Source organism: Phoca vitulina, unplaced genomic scaffold (genome assembly GCF_004348235.1).
Source record: "Phoca vitulina isolate PV1807 unplaced genomic scaffold, GSC_HSeal_1.0 scaffold106, whole genome shotgun sequence".
Lineage (NCBI taxonomy): Eukaryota > Metazoa > Chordata > Mammalia > Carnivora > Phocidae > Phoca > Phoca vitulina.
Genome location: NW_022589809.1, coordinates 1,524,092 through 1,534,166, shown reverse-complemented (window position 1 = coordinate 1,534,166; position 10,075 = coordinate 1,524,092). Strand labels below are relative to the sequence as shown.

The 10,075-nt window shown below is 62.8% G+C and overlaps 1 protein-coding gene across 1 annotated transcript in view; it reads right to left on the bottom strand.

Moving 5' to 3' along the window:
• Nucleotides 1-2,702: 2,702 nt before the first annotated feature.
• The window catches only part of WNT9A (Wnt family member 9A), a 19,435-nt gene continuing 12,062 nt past the window's right edge, over nucleotides 2,703-10,075 (bottom strand). The window contains exons 2-4 of the mRNA XM_032397916.1: nucleotides 5,843-6,099; nucleotides 4,605-4,867; nucleotides 2,703-3,185 (exon numbers count right to left, since the gene is read on the bottom strand). Coding sequence (XP_032253807.1) covers nucleotides 2,703-3,185; nucleotides 4,605-4,867; nucleotides 5,843-6,099 — 1,003 coding nt within the window. The remainder of the gene's footprint in view (nucleotides 3,186-4,604; nucleotides 4,868-5,842; nucleotides 6,100-10,075) is intronic.

Genomic DNA, 10,075 nt, shown 5'->3' with positions numbered 1-10,075 from the left:
CCCCCCCCCCCCCCCCCCCCCCAGGCCCTCCTCCCCCATCAGGTCCTCCTCCCTCAGGCCATCCAGAACCCCTCGGAAGGCAGCAGACTCAGAAGGGGCTATAATTTAAAATACATTTATTTAGTGTCCATTTTGTTTCTGTTCCGTTACACAAAGCCGTTAAATAAATACATTCTCCAAGTCACTCGAGTACACACCTACTCGCTATACAGATGAGGTAGAGAAATTGGTAGGCTCGCACGAGACCCCGCACAGACGCGAGTTCTCGGGTGTGAATGCCCCTCTCCTCCCGCCCCGCCCGGACCTGGCCGAACCAGGCCAGGAGTCCACGTCTGTGTGGCTGGTGGGGAGCAGGTGGCCGGGACCTGCCTGGCCCTCAGCGCGGCTCCTCCCTGTGGCCGCTCCCCTTCCCAGAAAGGCTGACCCGGGGGCTCTGCGCCCCGCCACAGAACTCAGTTTCTTCTAGAGGCTCTCCCCCGCAGGGAAGAGAAGCAGGCCCGAAGAGAGGCTCTGTCCGGAGGAGTTGCTTCTTTGCTTAGCCAGATATTCTGATATATACTTATATATAAACAAACCAGCCAGCAGACGTTTTCAGTCTGCCTTGTTTCAGAAAATACTTCCCTTTATATTTACGACACAGAGCTAAATGTGGTGTCTGATTACAAGACCCTTCCTCCGACGGGCTGCCCTCGCAGACCCAGCAGTGACTGAGCGACAGTCTTGTCCTGGGGTGTGGCAGCTCCAGCAGCCCCGGCCCGGCCCCCACCCTGTCAGTACTAAGCATTCGGGGATGTTCTTGGAACCACAGAATAGACTTTCCTATTTACACTGTAACAGAGGGACAAAGAGACCCACATCGACATAAATAGGTTTTCTTCTAAAAACACAGTCCCCAGGGTTCCTGGAGCCCGCGGGACCCCAAGGAACCCCCTCACTCAGTAGTTCCCGTGTCTGCACTGCCACCCAGCGCCTGTGCCCCATCAGAGCACAGCCGCAGCCGAGCCGGACAGGCCCCGGGCCGGAGGACCTAGGAGCCAAGGCTGCTGTTCACACCAACATGGCAAGGACAGCCTCATGCGGAGGAAGGGCCCTGGGTGGAGGCCATGCCCCAGCTGACCACTGGCCACGCCAGGACGGCGCGAATCGGCGCACACCCCACAGACACACGGGGACACCTGCTCACCCACAGGCATGCATGCGCATCACACACACGCATGCGCCACACATGCACACGTTCGCACACACACACTCACACACGTGCATACAGCACGCAGCACATGCACCCATGTACTCACAGGCACACATGCACACACGTGCTCACGCATGCACACACACACGCAGGTGCATTCCTGCACACATGCACGTGTGCGCTCACGCACGTATACACACACATGCACACGTTCGCACACACAAACACACACGTGCATACAGCACGCAGCACATGCACCCATGTACTCACAGGCACACTCATGCACACACGTGCTCACACGCATGCACGCACACACACGCAGGTGCATTCCTGCACACATGCACGTGTGCACTCACGCACATATACACACACATGCACACACACTCAAACCAAACCAGGTCAGTGTAGCCCATCCGGTTTTTTTTTCCCTGCAAAGACAACAGCATGGCCAAGGAGAACAGCCTACGGTTGCCAAATCCTAGCCCCAGATTCTCACCGTCCACCTCCGTCCTCAGCTCTGCCTCCTCCCACAGTAACACAAAGCAAGCTATGAAAGGACCCCTCCAAGGGGCTGGCCTTTCCCCTCCGCCATACCAACGCCCGGGGGGGGGAGGGCAGGCCACCCTCAGCCACCGTGGTCTCCAAACCTACACAGAAGGGCCTGGAGTGCAGGGTCCACCCACCTCCCAGGACAGTCTCACCGGGGGCACCTGGCCTGGGCTACAGGGACCGGGCTTCCAGAAGCCAAGGGCAGTGGCCAGACACAACCTGCTTTCTACTTTAAACACAATAGCAACGTCCCTCTTGATTTAGTGGTTTCATACGACAAAGCAGATCAGGCAGAGGTTAGGAGGGGACGTGGAGGGGAGGGAGGAAAGGGGCCTTCCAGACCGGGCTCCACCCAGAGTAGGGGAGCCACAGCCTGAGACAGGGCAGGGATGGACAAATAATAATTATATATTAGTTAAATAAAAATAATTTAAAAGTCACCGCTATCACTCCCGAGAGAAGTGCTCCTTGTCAGAGGGGACGGCAGTAACCCCGCACACCTGGGCGGCCGGGCTGTCCCTCTCCTAGTGGTTTGACTCTCTAAGCCGGTGCTGGAGCAGGACAGCCCACAGGCGGCCGCACAGGGGCCCTGTGTGGTCACAAAGGTGAGCCTTCTGCTTCTCGGCGGGAGCCCAGAGCAGGGAGGGGCGCTGCTCGGCAGGAACTGGCCTCTTAGGGACGACAGAGCTTGGAAAGCATCGTACAACGCTCTCAGGTCATGGGGGTGGGGGCGGGCAGAGGGGACGCAGGGGCCAGACCAGGGCCACCTCCCGCCTCTGGGTCTTTGCAAGGGGGGACGAAGGGGCAGAGACAGCCAGGCCGGCCAGTCTCCGGGCTCCCGCCGCCACGTGCCAAGTGTGCGGGGGCCCGCAGCCCGGGGGCTCAGCCCCTGCAGGTGTAGACCCCTCGCGCTGCACGCACCGCCTCGCCCCCGCAGCAGGGGGCGGGGCCGGGGGGGGGGTGCTCAGCCCTTGCAGGTGTAGACCTCCTCACGCTGTGTGCACTGCCTGCACTCCACGTAGCAGCACCAGCGAACCTGGCACTGGCAGGGCCGCGTCACCACCCGACTCTGCGTGTTGTGGCCACGCCCACAGCAGATGCTCTCGCAGTTCTTCTCCCGGTGGCACCTGCGGCCGGCGGTGCCCGGGGAGAAGCGGCTGGCCAGGCAGAAGCTGGGCGAGTCATCCAGGTGCACGAGATCCGGCGTGCGGGGCAGTGGGTCGCTGCCGCCTGTCCCAGCCGCCCGGCCCCGAGGCGGGGAGATGGCACCGGCCTCACCGGTGGCCTCGTTGGTGGTGCTGCCCACCTTGAGGGCCGTCTCGTACTTGTGTTTCAGGCGTTTGCCCACCTCATGGAAGGGCGCCAACTGTCGCCAGCATGTCCGCACCGTGCAGGAGCCCGACACACCGTGGCACTTGCACGTGGTCTCCACCCCGGCCTTGATTACCTGGTGGGGGGGAGGGCAGCTGTGCATGAGGGCCACGCTGCGAAGCCGGGAACAGCCCCTACAGATGACCGGACCCCACAGCTCCCCCAGACCCAAGCCCAGCCTAGGGGATTCCCCACTGCCCATCACCCAGGCTCCCCAGCTCATGCGCCTGTCCCTCTCTCCTCCAAGCCACAGGTGGCCCAGGACAGAAGTCCTACATCCAGTACCGTGGCCTCCACACTGGAGGCCTCCTGTGGAAACAGTCCCTCCCCGCGTCCGGGGATGCCCTCTGCAGGGGCTGGGCACGCCACCCCTGTCGCCCTGCTGTCAACACCCCACCAGGACCTCCCAGTCTGATCTCAGCAGCCTGCTTCCTGGAGAAGTGAGGACAAGTGAGTTAGCTTGCCCACTTGGCAGGACTGGTCACTGGATCCTCCATATCGGCCCCGGGGTGGGGGGCGGCACCCCCACCTACACACACAGGGCTGCCCCGAGGGGCCTCCTGCCTGACCACCCACACTGGGGTCCGTGGCAGCAGAGAGGGGAGGCCCTCCCCAGTGGGCCCCATCCCCAGACAGGCCTGAGCTCCCACGCTGCCCCGAGGGAGGGCCGGCTGGCTTGAGGGGGATTAGGAAATGTAGCTGCCCTCTGGTCAAGCAATAGAAGAGTCACATTTAATGACACTCTGCTGAGAAACCCGGACAAATTTAATTAAAGCGCTGCTTACCCAGGCCCCGCAGAGCTAATGGAGCACTTTCCATATTCTGACTTTTCATTAATAGCTTACAAAGGGGAGAACTCGAAAGAAAAGAAGTAGCCTCGCCTTGGGGATTTAATCTGCTCCCGCCCCTCCCCGGAGGGCAGAAGGAGGGACAAGGGCTCTGAAGAAAAGGGGGAAATTGATTCTTTAATAAGTGCAGGACTCAGAACTCTGGTTTCTCAATAAAGAGGGGCTCAGAGCAGGGCTGGCTCTAATTACCTCACCCCCTCCCAGGCTGGGGCTCCACATCCCAGGGGCTGCCTGGTGAGCACGCAGAGCCCCCTGGCCACCCCACCGCCAGGCAGAGCCTCAGGGGATGTTTGGTGATCTGGGCTGTCTGTTCTGGCCACAGTGAGGAGCTGCCTCCTCCGTTGGTGTGGGCCCGGGAGCTGAGGGGCTGCAGGGAGGGTGGAGGATGGCCGGGAGCCAGGCACCCCCAGACCCAGCCCGCCTGCAGCCAGCAGCCCCCAGAAGGGCCCAGCCAAAGAGCTTATACCCCCAACCCCCCATCCCACGAAAGACCATGGCGTCACCTCGTCATCCCTGTAGGACAAGGAGCCCACCAGGCAGGACGACTCGAGGCCCTGGCTGGTACCGCACGGCCGGAGCAGAGTCCCCGACGCCGCAGCCCCGCGCGCCGCCCCCACTGACACCCCTCCGCGCCCCGCCCCGCTTGCCTTCACACCCACGAGGTTGTTGTGGAAGTCCACGCGGGCTCGCAGATCTTTGCTCGACCGCCGGCCCAGGAACTCCTTGACGAACTTGCTGCTGTACTTGAGGTTGTCCCCGCAGCCACCCCACTGCCAGGCCTCGCGGTTCTCCAGGTCGGGGGCCTCGTCGCACGTGCAGCGCTCCATGCGGCCCGCGCTGCACGCCTTGGCCAGCGCGTGCGTCAGGCCGGCCGAAGAGATGGCATAGAGGAAGGCGGTCTCCTTGAAGCCTGGGGGCGGGGGGACACAGGGACCTTAGGGCCAGGGAGCGACTGCCACAGCAGTCCAGCTGGAGTGCTGAATCCTGAGCGCAAGGAAGGGTCCACGGAAAGGATCCTTGCTGGTGTTCTCCTTGCGGGGGGGCATCCCTGCCTGGGCTGCCCCGCGCTCCTGCAGGGAGGAGGCGCTCCTATGTGCCCCAGGCACAGGATGTGGCGGGGTAGAGAGAACTCAAGGCTCTGCTCAGGGATCAGCGACTTCGTCCTGCTGGGTCTCCCACCCACCAGACTGGCTGCGGGGCCTTGGCGAACCCCGCCCTGCCCTGCCCCAGGCCTCAGGTCCCCAGTTTTTAAACGAGGCTGTTGAGAAGCTCAGATCAGAGTCCCAGGGAGACATGAGAAAGAAGGCTCCCTCCTCAGGGCACCAGCTGGACCTCTGCCCCTCTTGCCCAGCGTCTGGGCCTCGGTCACCACCACGTGGCAAGAGCCAACAGAGCGGCCTCGGCCGCGTCAAAGCTGCCAAAGCTGCGCAAATGCGCCTCGTGCGGCCAGCAACTGTTCCCCGAGGAGGGGCTTAGCGGGAGGCGGGGTGGGAAGAGGGCAGGGTAGGCTAGGGGCAGGCCAGAAGGAAGGGGCGGGGCAGGCAGGAGGAGGCTACAGGGGGAGGGGCGGGAAGGGGCGGGGTCAGGAGGGAGGGGCGGGTCAGGAGACCGGGGCAGGCCGGTGGATGTAGCGGGGTGGAGCAGGATGGAGGAGCCAGACAGGAGGGCCGGGCATGAGGAGGACCGAGCTGCAGGTGGTTGGGGTCAGGAGGAGGGAGGGATGGGTTAGGAGGGCGCATCAAGTGGAGAAGGAGCCACGAGGGAGCGGGGCAGGAGGAAAGTCAAGCCCCGCAGGCCCCCACCCCACCGCAGGTCCCCTGGGACCCAGCCAGGGGCACAGAGCCGGCAGGGAGGTCCTGCCCGCTCGCTCCCCTCGCGCACTCACCTCGCTTGAGTAGGCTGGCCCGGTAACGGCCCTCCAAAGTGCAGTTCCAGCGCTCGAACCGGAACTGGTACTGGCACTCCAGCGCGCTCATGCTGACCGCCTCCACCAGCGTCTCGGCCACGCCTGGGTCTCTGCGGCACATGCGTCTCTGCTTGCGCTCCAGCTTCAGCCGGTCGCAGGCCTTGTAGTGTGCCTGGGCGGCGGCCTCTGGCTCCAGGGTCAGCGGGAGGATGGTCAGGGGCTCGCTGCCCGTCAGCCTGGGCACAGAGAGGCCAGGGTGAGGGCCGCCCCGGAGGCAAGCGATGACTCGCACACACAGGGAGGACAGCCCAGCACAGGGTGTGCGCCACGGGCAGGGAGGGTTGCAGGATCCCAGGCCACAAGGGGACCACATCCGACACAACGCAGCAGGACCCCCACCCTCTGCCCACACCAGCTGGGATGGCCCAGCCTCACCACGACCCTGAAGCCTCTTGGAGAGGGTCCTGGCTCACTCCTTGCTCTCCTGCAGCCTGTTCAGCTTGCCCTGCAGGTCCCAGTGGGGTCTCCCAGAACCCCTGGGCCACTGAGGACCTCCTGGCGGAACCCAGGCTGGCTCCTCGTTCCCTGCAGCTCCAGCTCTCTCATCTGAGCCAGTCACCTGCTCTCAGGCTCCTCCAAGCCATTTCTTGTGCTCCATCCCGGGACGGATTGATCTGACCTCCTGTCTGCTCTGTGCTCCAACCCACAGTTCTGTTTCCCCATATGGGTGAAGCCACATCTGGGCTCCAGGCACACCCATGCCCAGCCTGGGCCAGACCCTTAGCCCTCAGGAGGGAGAGGTGCCCAGCTAGACATCGGTGGGGCTCAGATTCCCCCCACATAAGCATCACAGGAAACAAGCGTCCCCATCCCCGCCAGCCAACCCAGAGGAGCCAGGCGTGCCAGGCACCCCCACACCTTGCCCCATCCCTCCTCCTGCTGCCCCTCAAAAGCCCCCTCAAGGGCATGGTAGCCACTGGGTGGGCTCCCGGCAGCTTTCTACCGGGGAAGAGAACCAGGCAGGGCTTCCTCGAACCCCACCCTCTAGCAGACCCCAGCAACAACACTGCAGGCCAGGCTCCCTGGAGAAAACCCGGGCTCCTGGCTTTCGAAGCCCCTGCCTTTGGGGCTGGGCCTGGGGTGCAGAGGGGAGCAGGCAGGCAGGTGGGAGAGAGGCATTTCTGCACACACACTGTGGAGGGTGAAGCCACGAAGGCAGGCCTGAGGCCTGTGATGGACACAGAGGGGAAAGAACGAATGCCTCCCACACTCTTCCCACTCGGATGTAGTGTGCACCCTGGGAAGACCCACCCCAGGCTTTGGCCCTACTCCCCAGGAGTGTGCTCTGAGTCAGCAGGGCACCAGTGAGCTCTGCGGGGTTGAGCAGAGACCTGCAGGGAAGCGGGGCTCCAACTGGCCCTGAAGACAAGGGTGTTGGTGAGCAGAACCCGAGGTGGATTCCTACAAGCTTGAGTCCTATAGACACTGCAGACCACATGCCTGGGGGCACTTCGAGCCAAGAGCGCTAGCTGCTGCCCTGTGACCAGCATGGGTGTGGGCTGAGGGAGAAGCCCCAAAGGTCCCCAAGGCACAGAGAAGCCCCATGTGGGCAGCAAGGCCTTTGGGGAGAAGGTACCTGTGAGCTCGGAGCTAAGACACTGCTGGAGAGCAGCGGGTGAGGGAGGAGGCAGTGACCTGCACCCCCAATTCCCATCCCGGGGTCCGGGCTTCATGCCCAAGGGCGCAGGGATGTGGCAGGGGTCAACCGCGGGCAGCATCGTATGCTTTCAGGCTCATGCCGGAGCTCAGACAGCCCCAAGCACAAGGACCGCTGCCGAGCTGGGCCAGGGGCAGTCAGGGGCCCGAGGACCCGCACCGGAGGCTGGAAGAACCACTCTCCTCACACAAAGGCAGCTCATACGGTGGAGACTTGTCCCCAGACAGGAATGTCAACAGCTGTGCCCAGAACAGCATGCCACCGAGCTTCGGCAGAGTTGGAGCCTACAACCTGCACGTCCCCCAGACCGGATTCTCCGAGATTAGCCAAGCTCCAGGCTGGTGCCAAAACATTCCTGTGTCCAGAAGGACCAACGAGAGCAAGGCCGCCCCAGGGGCACCGGGGGCTGTGCTGGTAAGGGAGTGGTGGGTGTGGGCAAGGGGAGGGGGAGAGATGGTGGGCAACCCAGCCCCACAACCCACCTAGATGTGCTGGGCTGCCTGTGCCCGCACCACACCCAGGGCCCGGCCTATGTCCGCACCTCAAAAGGGGTCAGCCTGTGTCCACACTGAGGCTGGCCTCTGCCCCAAGCCCCTGTAACCACTGCGATGTGCTCAGCTCAAGAGCAGCCTGGGGCTGCACTGGCAGAGGACAGACCCACATGGAGGTGGCAGGTGGTGAGGGTAAGCAGGCAGACGGTGCACAGGGAAGAGGGAATGGGGGGGCGTCCAGGACAGAAACCCAAACTCGGAGAGGAGCCCCCAGAAGTGCCGGGGGGAAAGGCAAAAGGCTCACAGAACACTCTTGGGGCAGGAAGGCTTTTGTCAGGGAGACTCAGAATCCGGTAGTGAGTGTGACCCTCTCAAAGTGCAGGGGCTTCTGCACAGCAAAGGGGACAATTTTCGGGGAAATGCTGCGACTGGGATCCCAGACCCAGAGCCAACTCCCTTCACGTGTGTGGGTGTGCACGAGTGCGCTTTTCCTGCAGATCCGTAGCAAAAGGAAGCGGCTGCAAGTGCACACGGGATAGGGAACACATCTGTTCAAAGTTGTAAAAGGCTCTACCCCAGTCCTAAACATGCAATCACGCCGTCCTGCTGTTATTTTTCACTCCTCAGATGAGCACAAATCAGGACTGTCTTGGACACGGGAAGAGATACTCCTCCACGGCTGGAATTCTGGAAAGCTCACCCACCAATGCTCTTTCTGGAATTACAGGCTACAGATGTATAATCATAAAACATACAGACTCATATCGTTCACACAGCGCCCGACGCCCACGGTGACGCGAGATCCCCAGAAGCGTGAGACCAGAGCCTGGCTGAACAGATGGGTCCATCCGTTCCGTGGAGTATTTGTGGAGGCCAGAAAGCCGGCCAGCTGCACCAGAGGGCCTGCAGGCATGGGGCAGCCCAGGACAGAGGACGCCTGGGGCAGAAGAACCACCCTCCTATCTCTGCCACCTGTGAGCTTATCACACGTGGGTGGGACAACAGGTGGCCTATTCAAAACAGCAAGGCTCCACACACAAGCCCTCGGTCCTGCATGCTGGGCTGGGGCGGCCAGCCTCTAACCGTGGGTCCCGCGTCCGGAGGCTGCACCTTCCAGCCCGGAGAAGGCCCCAGGCCACCTGGCCCAGCACAGGCCCCTGCCCAGCTGCCCACCCCACGCCAGTGCATCTGCCACCAGGCTCAACGCAGCTGCTGCCCCCGCCACCGGGCGTCTGGCCTGGGACAGGTGGGCAGACCTAGGGGCACAGGCAGCATGCGGAGGAGGTGAGCCTGGGCAGGCTGCCCACAGGCAGCAGCCCCTCAGCGGGCAGGCAGCAGGACCCTCCCCGTCCCCGCCCCATCCCGCTGCCCTCGGCCAGTGCCGACCGCTTTCCAGGGAGACATCACGGGAGGTCTTGGCGGCAGCCCAGTGCTTTGTGACAGGTATTTTCAGAAGACAAAGTGACACACTGAGAGCCAGGCAGAGGTCACTCAAGAAACAGCCTGGCGCTGGGAGCTCCTGAGTCCCTTCCTGCCCAGGTCGGAGGGGACTGCACTCCGATCCCCACAGTGACCACATGGGCACATGCCTTGGCCAGACAGCACGGGCCTTCTCCTCAGTGTCTCCCCATAAACTGAAGCTCTTTCCTGTCCAACTTTCTTCTGTAGGTGCCTCTTCTTCCACCCCATTTTGGAAACCTGCCTCTACCATAATGTCATGAGCACCTTCTCCTAAATGCCAGGACAGCCGCACTCCATCCACTGGTGCCAAGGTCGGCATGCCAGGCTGGGCAGGGCCCTGAGGACCCCGTCTCCATGCTGCCCTGCAATGTCCCTGCAGCCTCATGGCACCTCACTCTGAGCTCTGCCCTGGGCGGGTGATCCATGGCCTGCTGTGTGACTGGGGCTTGTCCTGCAGGCACCTGCTGCCTCTGCTTTTGCACAGGAGGTCCGAGGACCCGCTGGGGGCTGAGGGTCGCGGGAGGTCCGAGGGCCCGCTGGGGG